Source organism: Bombyx mori, chromosome 2 (assembly GCF_030269925.1).
Source record: "Bombyx mori chromosome 2, ASM3026992v2".
In the NCBI taxonomy this organism is placed as follows: Eukaryota; Metazoa; Arthropoda; class Insecta; order Lepidoptera; family Bombycidae; genus Bombyx; species Bombyx mori.
Window position 1 is genome coordinate 6638491 of NC_085108.1, and position 20296 is coordinate 6658786.

The 20296-nt window shown below is 40.8% G+C and overlaps 1 protein-coding gene across 1 annotated transcript in view; it reads left to right on the forward strand.

Annotated features, from left to right (window-relative positions):
* The first annotated feature begins 835 nt into the window (after nucleotides 1–835).
* The window catches only part of LOC101739896 (segmentation polarity homeobox protein engrailed-like), a 42001-nt gene continuing 22540 nt past the window's right edge, over nucleotides 836–20296 (forward strand). The window contains exon 1 of the mRNA NM_001044085.2: nucleotides 836–2006. Within this exon, the coding sequence (NP_001037550.2) occupies nucleotides 1211–2006 (796 nt within the window). The 5' untranslated portion in view covers nucleotides 836–1210. The remainder of the gene's footprint in view (nucleotides 2007–20296) is intronic.

Below are 20296 nucleotides of genomic sequence, written 5' to 3' on the forward strand. Positions count from 1 at the left end.
GTCACCCACCTTGAGATATGAGTTCTAAGGTCTCAGTATAGTTACAACGGTGCCCCGTCTTTCGAACGAAAACGCATTACTGCTTCACGGCAGAAATAGGCAGGGTGTTGGTACCTACCCGTGCGGACCCACAAGACGTCCTACCACCAGTAGGTAACTTCCTAAGTCTCTAACCAAGTCTCTTACTTCCATTGCCCACCGGGCATGGTCAACGTGCCACTTCAAGACGCTTGCCAATTACATTCAAGTAAATTTGTGTAGGTAAATGAAGTCTTGATTGTAATTTAAGTCCCCGAAATAGTAGATGTTAGTTCGATTACAATTTAAATAATTTAATTAATCACTACAAACGACGCGCCAATTACTAATTGCGTGAACCTAAACACGACAACAATAGCTCACCTATAACTTAATTACTAAAGGGAATAAAAAAACCTTATTTAATAATTTATCAAAATGGCCGCCGACCCAGGTCTATCGATATAATAATTCTGTCAGGTTTTAATTGAAATTCTGTGGCGTGCGTACAAACGCGACCGCAGTATTATTGATACATTACGATCGCGCAAAAGAGCCGAACCGGCAATCCACGGCGGAATTACAAATCTCAACCGGCCCACTAAATACACAATCAAGTTAAATCAATCGGAATCTATGCGTCCCTTTCGGTATCAAGGCCTTACTGCAAGCCAGAGAGAGACGCTGCGTTTTTACATCGATCAGAAGGCGGCGACCGCCCAACATGAGGTCGGGGTAGGGTGAGAAGCTTGTTTGTTCGGGGGCGTGTCCCCCGAGACAGGCGAGGGGCGCAGTCGCCGCGCCGCCGCCGCCGCGAGCGCAGTGCCACGTCCGCGTCAAACGCAAAGTGACGTTTCAATTTGACAGCTCCGGCTGTCTGTCACGCGCCCGGCGTCTACACGACGAAAAAAAAAAAAGAAAACAAGTGTCGTCCGTCGTGTCGAGCGGCAAAGGATCCATGCTAATGAGCCTCCGTATCGATTAATATTAATGACATTCGAAACTCGCGTCAAACAGTCGACCGCGTCTCGAATTCGAATCGGTCGCGGACATTAGTGGAGGCATTTAAATCGCGCGCCACACGGAACCGGGGACCCGCATTGTGTTCTTCGTCCCAACGATGAACAAACACCGTCACGGCTGATAGAGACGCGTCGCGGGTGGCTCGCTGCGTGACAGGTGGAACACGAGAATGGCCTTCGAGGACCGCTGCAGCCCTAGCCAGGCTAACAGTCCGGGACCGGTGACGGGGCGAGTCCCGGCGCCGCACGCCGAGACCCTCGCATACAGCCCGCAGAGCCAGTACACTTGCACCACAATAGAATCGAAGTACGAACGAGGCTCTCCGAACATGACAATTGTGAAGGTGCAGCCTGACTCCCCGCCTCCCAGCCCGGGACGCGGTCAGAACGAGATGGAATACCAGGACTACTATCGCCCTGAAACGCCCGACGTAAAGCCACACTTCAGCCGGGAGGAGCAGAGGTTTGAACTGGACAGATCGAGGGGGCAGCGGCTGCAACCCACCACGCCGGTCGCCTTCTCCATAAACAACATCCTGCACCCTGAGTTCGGCTTGAACGCCATCAGGAAAACGAACAAAATCGAAGGTCCCAAGCCCATTGGACCGAACCACAGTATCCTCTATAAGCCTTACGATTTATCCAAACCGGACTTATCGAAATACGGCTTTGATTATTTGAAGAGTAAGGAAACGAGTGATTGCAACGCTTTGCCGCCTTTAGGAGGGTTGAGGGAGACGGTATCGCAGATCGGCGAACGCTTGTCCAGAGACAGGGAGCCTCCGAAGAGTCTGGAGCAGCAGAAGAGGCCCGACTCCGCGAGTTCCATCGTCTCGTCGACGTCAAGCGGCGCGGTTTCCACCTGCGGAAGCTCGGACGCGAGCTCCATCCAGTCCCAGAGCAACCCTGGCCAGCTGTGGCCAGCCTGGGTATACTGCACCAGATACAGCGACCGACCTAGTTCCGGTGAGTGCAAATTTTAATATCCTGCGCCATTTACTCTAATTAGATTTGCTGACGAGGCCCAAAGGCCGCGATGTTGTTTTATTTAGCACTAGCTGACCCGGCAGACTTCGCAGTGCCTCAATCGATAAATAAAAGACCTAAGCTTTTGTATAAAATAAACATAGGACAAAAAAAAGGAATCCGTCCGACGGGGACACATCCAAGGAAAAACAAAATTGTTATTTTTATTTAATTCCGAGCATTTTTTATATTTATCTACCTTTTAAACCTTCTCTGGATTTCCACAAATAATTCAAGACCAAAATTAGCCAAATCGGTCCAGCCGTTCTCGAGTTTTAGCGAGACTAACGAACAGCAATTCATTTTTATATATTTAGCATTAATGACAAAAATGTTATAGCAAATGTTCTTTAGTGGCTGACGGATTTGGCTCCTTAGATTTTGGGTAAAACAAGTTTGAAAGTGGTCATTGTTAGGCCATGCGAACAGGAAATATTATACTTTTTTATTTGCTGTAAATTGATTGATGCCTAGTCCTTACCGGAGATCCTGCGACGTTTGACCAGAATGACATCAATGTGACGTTACGCTATGCTAAGCTTTTGTTTTATTTAACTTCAAACTGGAAGACCTGTTCACGGCATCAAGAGGTAGGCAATTGATTGTATTATTTTTGGCTTGTTTGAGAACGTATGTTACGTGAAATATGAATATAAGCTTCATTACGTATTGTTAAGATAACAGCGTTCTTTGGTATGTATTACTGGTGGTAGGACCTCTTGTGAGTCCGCACGGGTAGGTACCAGGTAATGCGTTTCGGTTTGAAGGGTGGGGCAGCCTTTGTAACTGTACTGAGACCTTAGAGCTTATACCTCAAGGTGAGCGGCGGCATTTACGTTGTAGATGTCTATGATCTCCAGTAAACACTTAACAACAGGTGAGCTGTGAGCTTGTCCAACAATCTAAGCAGTAAAAAATATATGTTTGTTTATATGTAACAGAATCTTCAAACAACATTTCCACCGACTCCAAGACGACCAATTAACTTGACAATTCCCGCGCGCGTCAAGGATCATTGACGATACAAGAATATTATAACTTTGCTCTAATATCCTTATTAATGTCGATTAAATATGAAATCAATCGGTTATATTTCGGTATAATATATAAGCGTGTTCTTTATTTACTTTAAAACAGTATACATCTATTATTTTCTGGTCATATTAATGTGATATCGGTATTATGTTTTACTTTTCTAGAATCTTTCAGAATATATCCTTCAATATTTGAAAATCGGTCGAGCCGTTCTCATATACCGTCTTATAAATGGCAATTGACTTTGTAGGCAGCGGCTTGGCTCTGCCCCTGGCATTGCTGAAGTCCATTGGCGACGGTAACCACTCACCATCAGGTGGGCCGTATGCTCATCTGCCTACAAGGGCAATCAAAAAATTTAACAGAAAAATACTTATAGCTTAGATAAGTGAACGGCGTTAAGTGATCACTGGAGACCCTCACAATGCCGTCCACCACCTTGAGATGTGACGGCAAAGTCTCAGCAGTACATTAGGAAGGTTACTCCGCTTTTCAACCGAAAGACTTCGGAAGAAGTAGGTTAAAGGTGTTGGTACCTACCCGGGTGGTACCACCGCCCTGCCTATTTCTGCCGTGAAGCAGTAATGCGTTTCGGTTTGAAGGGTGGGGCAGCCGTTGTAACTATACTGAGACCTTAAAACTTATATCTCAAGGTGGGTGGCACATTTACGTTACGTCTATGGGCTCTAGTAACCACTTAACACCAGGTGGGCTGTGAGCTCGTCCACCCATCTAAGCAATAAAAAAAAAGTAGGTTGAAAGTGCTACCCATCCGGGCGGGCTCACAGGGCGCTGTACCGCCAATAGACTATTAATGACATAGTTATTATCACTTTAACGGGTTTTCTCTCATGATTTTCCAAATGAATGCGTTTCCGATATTACGGTTTTTGCACGCGCCATGATCACGGATGAACTGAAGACAGCTAAGAGCTAAGAGCAGACAAATGTCTACCATCTTCCTAGTTACGGGTGTTACCTCTATAGCAATTTGTGTCGTCGTGGCCTAAAGGATAAGACGTCCGGTGCATTCGTATCGAGCGATGAACCGGTGTTCGAATCCCGCAGGCGGGTACCAATTTTTCTAATGAAATACGTACTTAACAAATGTTCACGATCGACTTCCACGGTGAAGGAATAACATCGTGTAATAAAAATCAAACCCGCAAAATTATAATTAGCGTAATTACTGGTGGTAGGACCTCTTGTGAGTCCGCATGGGTAGGTACCATCGCCCTGTCAATTTCTGCCGTGAAGTCGTTGTAACTATACTGAGACCTTAGAACTTATATCTCAAGGTGGGTGGCGGCATTTACGTTGTAGATGTCTATGGGCTTTAGTAACCACTTACCACCAGGTGGGCTGTGAGCTCGTCCACCGATCTAAGCAATAACAAAACACTCGATGTCGCGTCCTAACGGCATAGATAGTTACTAGATTATTCTGGGAAAGTTAGCGATACCGTAATTCCGAAAATCGTGGTAAGAACCGACCTAATAACATTGTTTACGAGATGAAAAACTGCATTAACATAATCATCTCTTATTGTTATCAAAGAAACATTAGTGAATTACACTTTTTTTTTAATCAGATTGCTTCTGCCTCATTAATCCGTGCCGACGGCAAAGTTACGTGTTCACAATACCTTTATTATTATTTTTTTATTGCTTAGATGGGTGGACGGCTCACAGCCCACCTGGTGTTAAGTGGTTACTGGAGCCCATAGACATCTACAACGTAAATGCGCCACCCACCTTGAGATATAAGTTCTAAGGTCTCAAGTATAGTTACAACGGCAGTCCCGCCCTTCAAACCGAAACGCATTATGCTTCACGGCAGAAATAGGCGGGGCGGTGGTACCTATCCGCGCGGTCTCACAACAGGTCCTACCACCAGTAATTACGCAAATTATAATTTTGCGGGTTTTGATTTTTATTACACGATGGTATTCCTTCACCGTGGAAGTCAATCGTGAACATTAACTTGAATACAAAACTTTAATAATTTTAGGTTCAGTAATGACCTGTTTTTATTTCTGACTAGCTGACCCAGCAGACTTTGTAGTGCCTCAATCGATAAAAAAAAGAGCTAAGCTTTTGTATAAAATAAACTTAAAACAAACAAAAGCAATTTGTCCGACGGGGGACACACCAAAGGGAAAACAAAATTGTTATTTTTATTTAATTCCGAGAATTTTCATATTTATCTACCTTTTAAACCTTTTTTGGATTTCCACCAAAAATTCAAGACCAAAATTAGCTAAATCGGTCCAGCCGTTCTCGAGTTTTAGCGAGACTAACGAACAGCAATTATTTTTTATATTATATAGAGATAATCTTAATAGCGTCTGATTTAGTTATCAAAAACGAAGTTTACCTATATTAGAGCAATATTGCTGTTTGAATAGAAATAATGTTGAAAAACGCGATTCTCTTCTTTCACGACGCGTAATCTATATATTAATACGCGAAGCAAAAACTTTGTATCCCTTTTTACGAAAATTGCGCGGACGGAGGAGTATGAAATTTCCCACACTTATAGAGAATATAGAGAAGGAGTGCACAATGATAATTTTTTTTTTAAATAATGCATAAGAGATACATTAAATCAATAAAGAAAACATTACACACACTACATACCATGTATTTGACGCACACACGCATGCATACTATTTATTGTCAAACCTTTATTCTTGACGTCTGTTGTCAAATTGAGAATAGATTAAATATTGTTTGTCTTTATTAAAAAAAAATTATAGTGTAGTCTTGGCGAAATTTGTGATTATAGAAGTATAAAATACAATCATAATAGTGTACAAACTTACAATTCCAATTAATTATAGTCGAATTTCGACTACTTGGGACACTAGTTAAAACTAATTATATTAACCAGCTTCAAAAAAGGAGGAGGTTCTCAATTCGACTGTACTTTGTTTATTTTTTTGTGTTTCTTACCTCATAACTTTTGACTGGGTGAATCGATTTTGATGATTATTTTTTTATTAGAAAGATGGCGCTTTCCGTGTGGTCCTGTTTCAATTTAGTCCAGTTCTGATAATGGTATCCATGAGAAAATCATATAAGTCTTAAATTTGCATTAAGTACGTGCGCGACAAATAGATAAATAACTCAATATCATCTGTTACGCTTGCGGGAAAATTTCTTAACCCGTCGAACGCCACATTAAAAATCGGGTATTTTCAGTTTCAGATTTATTCCCAGTTATTATTTTAGTTTTTTAATCACACGTGTACCATTAAAATTTGATGTATTTTTCGATGAGATTTTTTATGTTTAATTTTAAGAAATCATTGCAATAAACATAACCCAACGTCGTCAAATACATGGTAGTGTGTGTAATGTTTTTTTTATTGATCTAATTTATTTTTTTATGGATAATTTTAAAAGTATATTAGCATTCTGCACACCTTCTCTTTATTCTCTATAAGTGTAGGAAATTTCATACTCCTCCGTCCGCGCAATTTTCGTAAAAAGGGGTGTGCAAAGTTTTTGCTTCACGTATTAATATATTATTTTTTTTTTTTTTTTTTTTTCCTACCTAAGCTGATAGCCCTAGCGGCTATTTCAGCGTAGCCTTAACTTTAGTAGGTGAGCTCACGGGGCTCAAACCTGACGATGTTGCTAACACGAACCCTAGCAAGAGTCGTGCTTCGCAGAATCTACCACCGGATCGGAAACGCGACCCACTGAGAAGATCCGGCGAGAAACTCAGTGGGCTGTGTCTGAGAGTTAATTTACTCGTCGAGCCCTTCGTCGCAAGCGACGGGTTCGACGAGAACGGTGACCGGTGCTTGAAGTACCTAAAAGCACCGTTAGTGGATCAGGAGGATCCGAGATGACGTGTTTAGGGCGACGTCGACTGCTTTCCATTCTGTCCGCAGGATCGGGAATGTAGTTACCGGCGGCCACGATGAGAGGGTTCTCGTGTCGTGCCGCTTTATCGAAGTGGCGCATGGACGCCGACTGCAGATACTTACTGATGGACTCTAAGTCCAGGTCGTCATGGAGGTCGACGTTCCTGACGAACCACGGGGCTCCGACGGCTATCCTGCAAAAACGGGATTGAATAATTTGAAAGGATTTTAAGTGTATGCGGGCCGCGTGAGCGAACACTACACTTGCATAGGTCATGACGGGGCGTATGCAAGTTTTGTAGAGTGTCACCTTATTTCTAAGGGACATTTTACTTCGCCTACATATCATCGGGTAGAGACGTCCTAGGATGAAGGCGGCACGATCGCGTACCGTCTTGATGTGGGGGCGGAATGTCATCCTACTGTCGAGGGTGACGCCTAAATATTTGACCTTCGGGGCCCACGGTATGGGCTGGTCGTACATCGTGATTGGGCGAACGGCGGGGGCGGGGGTGTTGACGCGCCTAGTCGGGAGAGGGATGCTCAGCGTGGTGTTCGGAGGGCGACCCCTTTTGAAGAGCACCGCTGTGCTTTTCGTGGGGTTAATGTCGATGCGCCACTTCCGGAACCACTGTCCCATGGTGGTAGCTGCGGTCTGAAGTCGTCGATGAAGCAACGCCTTCTTCCTACACGAGTAGTAGATGGCGGTGTCATCGGCGAAGAGCGCCAGATGGGTCTCCGGAGACCGGGGTATATCGTTGATATACAAACTGAATAGTAACGGGGAGAGGGCGGAGCCTTGCGGGACTCCGGCTGTGACGTGACGGGGCCGGGAACGCGTTCCCTCGACTCGATATCGGAACGAACGGTTCGACAAGTAGTCTCGTATGATGAGTAATATATTATTAGAGGCGACTCCCTCTTAAGTCAAAGTCTATGGGCGGAGCCCTTGACGACGAGCACTCACGTGGACTCGTGACGTCATCTGAAGGGGCAACTCGTCATCTGGAGGGGCAACCGACCGACCAGCGGGGACATCACGCCACCTCGGATCACTTTTGCTAGCAGCACGCGCAGCGTTCACTTGTCTTAGATTTAATATTCTGTGTCGATCGTTCCTACCCACCTTTGTATTTTTTTTATTTATTTAAATTATTAAGCCGTTGCTAAAATCAGAAGTGGGATAGGGCTTGTGCCCTATCCGCTTTTGGGTTATCCTGGCGTACAGTTTGTTTTTAAAATTTGCATTAAATTAACAACGTAATGACCGATATACGTGTAACTGGAAGCAGGGTAGGAGGACGCTCGCATTCGCCGAATTTTCGAGACCAATTAGGAATAATATTGGCGCGTTTAATTGCTTAAAACTCAAATGTGAACGTTGCGCGTGAGTCGAGCCCGCTAGGGTCGCAGATAGAAGACGCACGTCCCTCGACCGCGGACGGTGGTGGCGCCGGACCCGTGGTGGCGTTGGGAATCACATCACCGCCGCCGTCAGAGTCCCGCGCGTACGACGCTACAGACAGGATCATCGGAGCATTAAGTGCACTGTCCAAAGTAAGGTCGAACCATTTTTATATTTCTAATTTTGACCCCAGCGTTAATGATATCGATTCTTGGTGCGAAGTAGATTTTTTTTTTGTCGGATACCCTCTTATGAAATGTAATAAATCACCAAGTAACTAGCTCAACGACTTTATCACAACCGACCTTACGGTCTATTTTTATTGACGCGATAGAACATGCTCGAGACTGAATGCTCAGTTTCGATGGGTGGAAATAACATTCGAAGGGTTCAAAATGTTACTAGTCGGCACACTCCATCAATACGTCAATTAGACAACAGTCGGACTGTCCAGGTCGGTGATCATGCAAACGGGACGCCGTGTTGTTCCATCGCCATGTCGATTGTACCCGCGTTTGAGAATAGATGTAAAATAGTTCCACCACGCGTTGTGACAATAAAAAGGCAACTACCACATCAGCACGGATGTTAACCGAATCCATTAGATTCGTAAATTCAGATCGAGCTCATGGTTACTTTATTTCTAAGTTTTACCCTGCCGTGCAATACATAGACACATTATGTAAGGAAGTAGAATGGGCTAGATCCTTAACTGGGAAGGCACTGAGTACTTGTCACGAGTTTTGGGCTGTCTTAAGAGTGATGAGCGTACTTGGTTACAAGTGTGATTGTCTAGTGACCGGACGTGGGGTAACTTTGTAAAAGACTTTAAGCCGTTGGGTCCGCAAAAGTTAGACTATGCCAATATTCTTTATAATGCTATGCAATTAGCATCAGATTGCTTTGCATCATACGTCGAGTGGGCCAGGAGATCGTTGCTCTGTATTAAGATGGTCAGAGGTCTGACTGACAAACTCGGAACTTTAATAATGATACGGGGCATAATGGGCCCTCTGGTTGACTCGCGAACGCTAGTCTACAGATTCAAGATTTGATTTAATTTTTGGTGGAGGTCAGGTTAGGCCGAGTCCTCGTAGGGTTCAGGCACTAGTTGAGACACCAGTGACGCGTAATGTCAAACATTCTTGGGGTTGACTGCATGCTTCCAGAGATTTACGTGGTAACATAGTTCACGTAGATGTTGTAACGTGGTAACATAGTTCACGCAGAGATTTACGTGGTAACATAGTTCACGTAGATGTTGTAACGTGGTAACATAGTTCACGCAGAGATTTACGTGGTAACATAGTTCACGTAGATGTTGTACCGTGGTAACATAGTTCACGCAGAGATTTACGTGGTAACATAGTTCACGAAGAGATTTACGTGGTAACATAGTTCACGTAGATGTTGTAACGTGGTAACATAGTTCACGCAGAGATTTACGTGGTAACATAGTTCACGTAGATGTTGTAACGTGGTAACATAGTTCACGCAGAGATTTACGTGGTAACATAGTTCACGTAGATGTTGTACCGTGGTAACATAGTTCACGTATATGTTGTGACGTGGTAACAAAGTTCACGTATATGTTATGACGTGGTAACAAAGTTCACGTAAAGGTGTGACGTGGTAACGCAGTTCACGTTACGAGTGTATTAGCTTGACATGTTAACTTGGCCATGTCAACCAGACTTTACTCTCACAGTATATTATACACCCGATATGGTAACAGTGCCGTGTCGTCAGTACATCTAACGTAACTCAACAAGGCCTACTATACATGAACACACTGAAATGTGATGTAAAATGCTCACAAAAACTACTAACTTTTACTAATGGTTCATGGTACCAAAATCATTATTGTAATGCAAACAATCTATTTCTATGACGATATCATAGAACACCCCGATAGCAACGCTGTGCACACAGTGAGTCCTGCATCGTCAGAGATTGAAGACGGTCATGACATCGAGGTGAACGTGGACGTCCACCAGTCAGGAGAGGCCGTATTAGAGGCGACTCCCTCTTAAGTCAAAGTCTATGGGCGGAGCCATTGACGACGAGCACTCACGTGGACTCGTGACGTCATCTGGAGGGGCAACTCGTCATCTGGAGGGGCAACCGACCGACCAGCGGGGACATCACGCCACCTCGGATCACTTTTGCTAGCAGCACGCGCAGCGTTCACTTGTCTTAGATTTAATATTCTGTGTCGATCGTTCCTACCCACCTTTGTATTTTTTTTATTTATTTAAATTATTAAGCCGTTGCTAAAAATATAGATACTATACTAAGGCGTCGCGGCCCAAAGGATAAGACATCTGGTGCGTTCGTATCGAGCGATGCGACAGTGCCTGGGTTCGAATTACGCTGAGAGCTTACTACTAATTTTTTTAATTAACATAACCCCTTTAAAAATGTTCGTGAATAACTTCTGTGATAAAGGATTAATGTCGTGTAGTAAAAATTAAATTTATAAAAATATGATTCCCCATTCGAGACGTTATAGACCTCGAGTTTCAAGATACGCGGCTGGTATTAACGTTGTTATTGACTGCGGGCTTAACGTAACCTAACACCAGGTTTGCTGCGAGCTTGTTCACTCTTCTGGTGGGGAGGATCGCTCAGTCTGGCGTCTTCGGTCAGCATCCTTTTTTCTACCTACGCTGATAGCCTTGAGAGGCTATATCAGCGTTGCCCTAGCGTGTAGGTGAGCTCTTGTGGCTTAAGCCGGAGGTGTTGCTAACACTGGTCGTAGAAAGAGCAGTGCTTCGCAGAATCTACCACTGGTTCGGAAACGCGACCCACAGAGAAGATCCGGCGAGAAACTCAGTGGGCTTTCAGAAGACCAGGTGGCCCTATAAAAAAGAAGAATGAAATAAATAGCGCAGATACCGTTATAAAAACTTGATAATCTATAATGAAGTCCCTGAGGAATTTCGCGAGAACGTTATCAATATCGTTAAATGAAAATACATAATTACGTATAATTGTGAATAATCGTCTCGGAGACCGTCCGAACTCGATAATAACTTCTCTTTTTAAAACAAAACTTAATAAATTACAAAGTTATTTCTCTTAACTAGAAGCCGCATTAAACGCGCGGCCATTTTATTTTGCATTTAAAAAAAAAATTGACAACATAATTACATTGCTCGCTCCATAAACGTTCAAACTTCACACCGAATTCACCTTTACGCTTAAAGGCATACGGGAAAAATTTCTATGGCAATAAATCTTTAACATTTTCACACGTTGACACTTGCCTTTATTCCCTTTAGTGGTTTACCAAATTAAATTTACCGTTGAAAGGCTGTATCGTTGCTTTAAACAGAGGACGTAAGGTTGAAAATTCTATAGATTAAAATTTTCAAATTGTTTTTTTCGTATAATAATGCTGGACGCAGGTGAAATGAAATAATTTAGTGACAATTAAATTCGCGCGGTAATCAGCCGTGCGGCGGCCATATTGGTTTCCGTAATGGCGGAATATAGCAGTTAAAAAACTATTTTTTAAACGTTTTTATTTATTATTGGATACTGATATCTTTGTAACTTGCCCTGGAAAAGCTCGATCTTGGAATAGTTATAGTCAAACATTACATCATAATCGATATTAATTACTATTTCTTCTCGAAATAAAGACGGAAGATTTGGATTCTTTTACATAAAATAAATAGTACATTTATATTTTAATAGTACATGTCTCTCTCTTATTTCATTAGGTGAAAATCACATTTCGTTGGGATAAAAAATTCATCAAAACCAATATGGTAATCAAAAAGCACTTTATTTTAAATATAGAGTAGACTTCAAAAGTGCATGGATAATATTCATGTACATAGTACAGTAAAATATCCTATGAATCTATTACCAACGCCATCTGTTAATGAAACCTGTTGTTAATATCACATAATATTAGTTGAATTTACTCATCAGTCAGTGTATCTCAATACAGACAGCATACATTTTATATTCTTTAAATATGATATATTTACGATTTTGAAGTGGATATGTATGGATGTTCCACTATCTTGAATGGCTTTTAGTAAAACAGAATAAACAAACAGCGCCATCTTGTTTTTTTTAATTACTTAAGTTACAAATTTGTCTACACGAGCTTATCAGCTTCAATAGCATTGTTGGACAGTGACTGAATTTATTTCAATCGACAAATAAAAACATATTTCATTATAAGGTAAATACTCTTTAATCATAGACTTATGAAAACCACAGATTATATAGAAATGTTTTGACAACTACCCGCGTTGAGATCAAAAAAAGCTGTGACCAATTTTTTAATTTGTTAAAAAAAACTCCTATTTAACGCTTCAAACCGATAAATACGTTGAAATTATATTATAAATTAATAGATTTTTAAATGATTTCGAACAAAAAGTCCATATCTATTTTAATAAAATTAAAAAGCTAATTTTATCGATTCTCTTCGCGAATAAGATTTTTTGTTTGCTTTTAGAGTTTAATAGCTTTGCATTAGCCATGTCAACTATTTCACCAATTTTTTTAAGTCGGTAAATGAGAAAGCATAATTTACCCATTACCTAGAGCACTAATGAATTCTGACTTGGAGGATGGTACAAACACCACATTTGAGACATCGACCTCAAGATTAGTTTGGGTATGAGCGCTGATAATCAGCTAACACTAGGCGGATACGCGATTGATCAATTAAAGCCACGAAAAAAAAAGCAGGGTAGTCGTGAAACAAGCAAAAAACATTGGTACAGACTTTTTGGCGGCAACGCGAAGAGTGAAGTTGTGTGATTTGTTTTATTTTGTCTATTTAGTGTTTCTTCAGGTTTAAATGTGTAATAACGGTGGTTTATTAACTGTTTAATATCTGTGAAAGTACACAAATGTGGGAAAATGAAACAAAGCCGCTGGACGTAACTTCTCGGGATCGTCCAAAAAGTCCACTGAAAAAATCTCAGTAAATGACCACCATTTTACTGAGATTACATTTCATCCCATATCATCTAATCTCATTTCATTTAATTTCATCCCAGTTGATTAATGTCTCATAACCGAAATAATAGGAAAGGACTGGCAAACGATTGGCAAGGACAGAGATCAGTGGAAAGGACTGGAGGAGGCCTTCACCCGAGGAGGGGTCCATATCCAATAACAAAACTTAACTCGTACTAACATTCAGACAATATGCATTAATAACTAACTAAACACTAACAAATAAATACCACATTTCAAATGAAAGTTCAGGATAAGGAAATACAGGCTTTTTTATTTTTATTTATTCATGATTAATGCCTCAAATTAATCATCTTCATTTCATCTCATCTCATTTCACTGATTTTTCATAAAAATAAGGATATACAAATTAAAGTAAGACTTGACCTAAAGGTCTTAGTTACCAGGTCATAAAATCTCTTAAAAAAAAAAAACATTGGCACAGAATGTTTAGTGACGTCACCCACAATGTGAGAGCGCGCTCGTGATCGCATTTACATTGCTCGCTCGCTTAGCAAAAAATTAAATTCATCGACTAATTATGATATCGTTAATTACCCGTTGTTGTTACACATGTCGGGATTTTAGCCATTAACGCTAAGTTACACGTGTTTTTGTTAGCACGGAACAACTGTATCGTAATCATATCGCGCTAATAAGACTTGAATGGAAGAGGATATTTATTTATTACAAGGAGAACCAACAGCCTTTTTTTTCTACCTAAGCTGAGGGCCTTGAGAGGCTATTACAGCGTAACCTTAACTAGTAGGTGAGCTCATGGGGCTCAAACCTGACGACGTTGCTAACACTGGCCCTAGCAAGAGCCGTGCTTCGCAGAATCTACCACCGCATCGAAAACGCGACCCACTGAGAAGATCCGACGAGAAACTCAGTGGGCTGTGTCTGAGGGAGCACATCCAACTTACGTAGTATAATAATATAACAAATAATAGAAACGAACAGCCAATAAAAGATCCTCACCAACATAAACAAACTAAAACATTAGAAAAACTAAGAAATAAAAAAACAATCAGCAAGCAAGAAACAACATAAGCAAAGGAGGAATACACCAGACTAATTTAAATGTACACTTATACAGGGTGTTCCAGAAAGAATGGATAATCCTGAAACACCTCATAGTAGGAGCTATTTGAACAATAATAGCATGAAATATTAATGAGAATTCGTTCAGAGAGCAATGATAGGAACAAGTCCAAATTCTCCGCCAGTAGGACATTCAAACCACAGAGTTTCTCGCTGGATCTGCTCAGTGGGTCGCGATTCCAATCTGGTGGTAGATTAAGCGAAGCACTGCTCTAACTATCTTTATAATATTTTTGTAACACTCGCCCGTCAATGGATATCAAACAAAATCTACAACATGGCTAATTGGTGTAAAAGCAACAATATGGCCCATCCCACATGGCTAATTGGTGTAAAAGCAACAATAATCTCACTACCCAATATTGTGTTATAAATAAATTATACGCATCTCTCTCTCTCTTTCTCTCTCTCTCTCTTTCTCTCTCCCTCTCTCCCTCTCTGATAGCTTATCGACGTGGAGAATAAACGTTTTTGTCTGGGAATCGAACACACGACACGGTTCATTAACCGTAACAGCTCAATCCAATGATCCGTTACATTTACCAAAAATGGTGTACAGTGAGAAATTCCTACATAAACATATGTAATGAGACTTCTTTACACATAACGCATTGTTTTTTGTTTTTTAATACGCTTTTATTAGCTTCAGACGTATGTATGTTTGTAACGGAATCTTTGAACATGATTTTGAGCCCCTTCAAAACGTCGGATTAACTCGAAATTTGGTATACTTATTAAGGATCGATGACAATTCAATATTAAAAAAATATATTGGAAAAATTGAAATTCAGCTAAAAAATGATAAATAAAAAAATAGTTTAAAAAACTAACTAAATACACTGTAAAATGATTTTATTGTAAAAAAAAAGCGTGGGGTGCATGGTATCGGTAGTTATAAATATTTTATGAACAGATATGAGTAGAACGGCTATTTTATAATATCTTGAAATGCACCCCAGGCTTTTTTACAATAAAATAATTTTTTCTTACACTATTTTTAATTCAAATTTATTAAAATTTACTTTCTATATTTTAGTTGGATTTTCTATAAAAGCGTATTTTGTTAGTTTTTTTTAAACTATTATTTATTTTTGAATAAACTTAAAAGCGTTCGTGTTCTGATGCCGTAGGCGCACCGTGGACTCGCATCGACAAATATGAGTTCAATTTCTATGCACTTTTCATTTTTGATTATCAAATACCCTGTACAGTGAAGGAATAAAGTCGTGTAATAACAATGTACCCGCAAAAATCAGAAATGTTTACTGGTGACTCGTTGTGAGTTAGTGGCGGCAAGGATCAGTATCACCACCCTGATTACTTCTGTCACGTTGACATTCCGATCGCGTGGTAGATTCAGCGAAGCACTGCTCTTGCTAGGGCTAGTGTTACCCATTCTCTCAGATTGAGCCCGTGAGCTTACCTACCCGCCCGAGCGTAACTAGACAGCCTCTTAGGCTACCAGCGATTACTCAAGGGTCTACCACGAAGCTCTCAAACGTTCTAGAAAGATAGTACTGTTACCGCTGCAGACCAGATCGTGGCTTCTTATTGGTGGGATACAGCTGTCCCGACCTTCAAATCGTAAAGCTACACAGCCGATATAGACATGTTGGTGCCAGAATATGCTGGTATTATTGGAGTTCCTGCTCATTAAGCTCTGAATTTAGTAGGTTTTACGTACTGGAAGAGCCCGACCGCCACCGGAGTAGAGTTCATCTATACTACCTGGAGCCACTGCGGTCATCCACAGTGCGTTTCCAGAGGTCTATTTTGCCACGTACCATCCGGCTATGGAATGAGCTCCCCTCCACGGTGTTTCCCGAGCGCTATGACATGTCCTTCTTCAAACGAGGCTTGTGGAGAGTATTAAGTGGTAGGTAGCGGCTTGGCTCTGCCCCTGGCATTGCTGAAGTCCATGGGCGACGGTAACCACTCACCATCAGGTGGGCCGTGTGCTCGTCTGCCTACAAGGGCAATAAAAATAAAATATGGATTGGTAAATTCTAGATCAAACAGCTAACCTAACTTTAACACTCCAACGGAAAGTTGACGGAAAATCTAAGGGTTCTTGACTGTATCGTTTGACTTCAAGAGCAAAATCGTATTTAATTCCTCGTCATCAATCGAAACACTGGACGTCTCCTCATCTCTCTCCAAACGGCCGTCTGGTGTAGTGGTAAGTGACATGGTCACTACATAAGGGGGTCGCGGGTTCGAATCCCGCCAAGGGAAGATATTTGTATGATAAATATAAATGTATTTTCCAGGGTTATGGATGTATATCAAATATATGTATGTGTATAATAAAAATCTTAAATTTATTTCCGTTATCTGGTACCTGTAACACAAGTTCTTTACGAACTTATCACGGGACCAGTTAACGTGGCGTGATCGTTAGTAAATATTTATTATTTATTGAAGTGAAAACTTTTTTAGAATCGTTGTGATTTCAAACCGGATGCAACGGAAAAAACGACAGGTAAGAGACACAAATACAAAAATGTGTAGGATGAAGCCAGCAAAGAATGAGACAGAAATATACATACTATTTAATACAGCGCCATCTGTGAGATTTTTTAATACTAACGTGTGTATGAAAGGTCTTGTAGTGAATTTTAATTTAGGATTATACGTGAAATTAAAATATCAATTCACAGAGGGCGCTACCTTACAATTATTTACTAATGACAAAATTTTACATATACTTAAGACGTTTAGGATAATTGTATTTTAATTTTGGAAGGTTTCACTTCTACCACGTGTGAATTGCACACATTTTGTTTTATTTATTTATTATTATTTATCTTTGTTCCTGACTTTTCGATTTGCACTAACGGCGACATAGCCAAGTTTAGTAGTGCTGTTTATCGACCGACTTCTCGATACCGTGACAATTGCACGTTACCAAGAAACATAGGGATGCGATGTTTCAACATCGATGAAACATTAAAATATTGAATTCTTTATTTTATTTATAAATTTTTTAATTACATTACCGGTGGTGGGACGTCTTGTGAGTCCGCACGGGTAGGCAACACCACCCTTTACATTTATGTCGTAAAACAATATGTGTCCTGATTTGATAGGTGGGGTATTTATTATACTAGAAGACCCATATTTAGAACTCTTGTCTCAAGTTGGGTGGTTGGACGCCACAAATTGATGCTGCCAATGTCTATGCCACCTAAGTGGTACAAAAGATCTTCAGCTACAAATCGAAACGCATTACTGCTTCACGGCAGAAATAGGCAGGGTGATGGTACCTACCCGTGCGGACTCACAAGAGCTCCTACAACCAGTAAAACAACAATTTTCATAGAAAAACCCGTTCGGTAGAGCAATCAAGAGACGCGAGGACTAAAACCCCGTATACAATACCATTATTGGTGTCTCAGTGGATTGTGATTCCATACCGCTTGTAGATTTAGCGAAGCACTGCTCTTGCTAGAGCCAGTGTTAGTAAGCTCTCAAGTTGAGTCCGTGTGCTCAATTACCATTAGCGAGTAGGTATAGTATGATGCCTGTAAAATTATAGATGAAAACCGAATGTATTCTTTCATTATTTATTAACATATACACACATACAATTCAAGCTGATTTACAGCGCGTTAAAACGAAATGTCGATATAAATTATAATTATCGGTAATCGATCTAATTTATCGACGGTCACGTCACTAGCCAACAATACATCTTTATTTTTAATGGCTTCTTTTATTGATTCCGATAAACCGTTTTTATAAATACTTGTCGGGCTTAATGGCTTTTTGAAACTAATTATTGCCCGCGACTTTGTTTACGTATGATTTTATTACTGTTTAAAACCTTGGGGGTCATAATATATCCAAAAGCGATTTCAAAATGTTCGCATGTTTATTTATTTATTTATTTTTTATTACTTAGGTGGATGGACGAGATCACAGCCCACCTGGTGTTAAGTGGTTACTGGAGCCCATAGACATCTACAACGTAAATGCGCCACCTACCTTGAGATATAAGTTCTAAGGTCTCAGTATAGTTACAACGGCTGCCCCGCCCTTCAAGCCGAAACGCATTACTGCTTCACGGCAGAAATAGGCGGGGTGGTGGTACCTACCTACCCGTGCGGACTCATAGAGGTCCTACCACCAGTGAAAGAATTTTTCAAATCGGTTCAGTGGTTTTTCGGAGCCTATTCAATACAAACAAACAAATCTTTCATCTTTATAATATTAGCATAGATGACTGATCCTCAATATCAATTGGCTTTTGATGTTCAATAAAGCATCTATCTCTCTTTTCCTCTGTACAATTTTTGACGCGTCGTCTGATTAATTTCTACATCAAGAGAGATTGATCTTGAACAGGATTGGATCTCTGCTGATGGACGCTGGGTTGGCTGGGTAAGGTTGAACTCTGCTCCGTAGGAAGCTATCACTCTAGAAGTAAAAATCGAGACCGTCCCTCTCAAACATGGGATTTATCATCACAGTCGATTACTCATGGCAGTATGGCCGTGGTTATGTGGAATCCAAGTTTTTGTTATTGTTGCTTATATGGGTGGACGAGCTCACAGCCTACCTGATGTTAATTGGTTACTGGAGCCCATAGACATCTACAACGTAAATGCGCCACCCACCTTGAGATATAAGTTCTAAGATCTCAAGTATAGTTACAAGCGCCCCTTCAAACTGAAACGCATTATGTACTGCTTCACGGCAGAAATAGGCGGGGCGGTGGTACCTACCAGCGCGGACTCACAAGAAGTCCTACCACGAGTAATTACGCAAATTATAATTTTGCGGGTTTGATTTTTATTACACGATGTTATTCCTTCACCGTGGAAGTCAATCGTGAACATTTGTTGAGTACGTATTTTTATTAGAAAAATTGGTACCCGCCAGCGGGATTCGAACACCGGTGCATCGCTCAACACGAATGCACCGGACGTCTTATCCTTTAGGCCAAGCCTTGACAGCTGCTCCCCATAGTTAGCGCTTGCCGCACACACTCGTTAAGTGAGATTTTAGTAGTCACTTGATCAGTCATATTAGGTAGCAATAAAATATCGACAATCGAAATTCATCGATACTTGTAAATCACTAGACGTATTTCACTAGAAAGCGGCCACCGGGAGCTTCGCTGTTTTTGCTCTAAAGTATCCTTTAATAACTTGATTTCGCTCTGATCACGTGGCCTACAGAGCTTTTTAGGTTGTCGTCGTAAAATCTTATGAGCATACCTGTGTTGTAGGGGAATTGGACGGGGCTATTACGCAAAACTTAAGACTCGTCTAGCCATAATTATTAACCAAGGCATTACAGTAAATAAACCAATAAACTAATAAGCCGTTATGAAATCATGTTTGTGGTCTAATTGTTTTCATTTATACGGTTTGAGTTAATAAAATGAAGTATTTATTTGGAGTAATGGCCGCTCAATTGACGATATTCGACAATAATTAATTGAAATTCTAAGTTGGAACATTAATACGGTTCTATTGTCAAAGATTACCTATTATACTTCTTTATTCAGAGATTTCGCCAAGACCACACTATAGACAAATAATATTAAAGACAAACAATATTAACCTATTCTCAATTTGACCACAGACTTTTACAATAAACAAAAGAGTTTACTTAATTGTATTTGTGTGTGTGTCAAATACCTACATGGTAGTGGGTGTAATGTTTTTTTTATTTTAAACAAAAATATTAGCATTGTGCACTCCTTCTCTATATTCTCTATAAGTGTGGGAAATTTCATACTCCTCCGTCAGCGCAATTTTCGTAAAAAGAGATACAAAGTTTTTGCTTCACCTATTAGTATAAAGATAGCAGTGC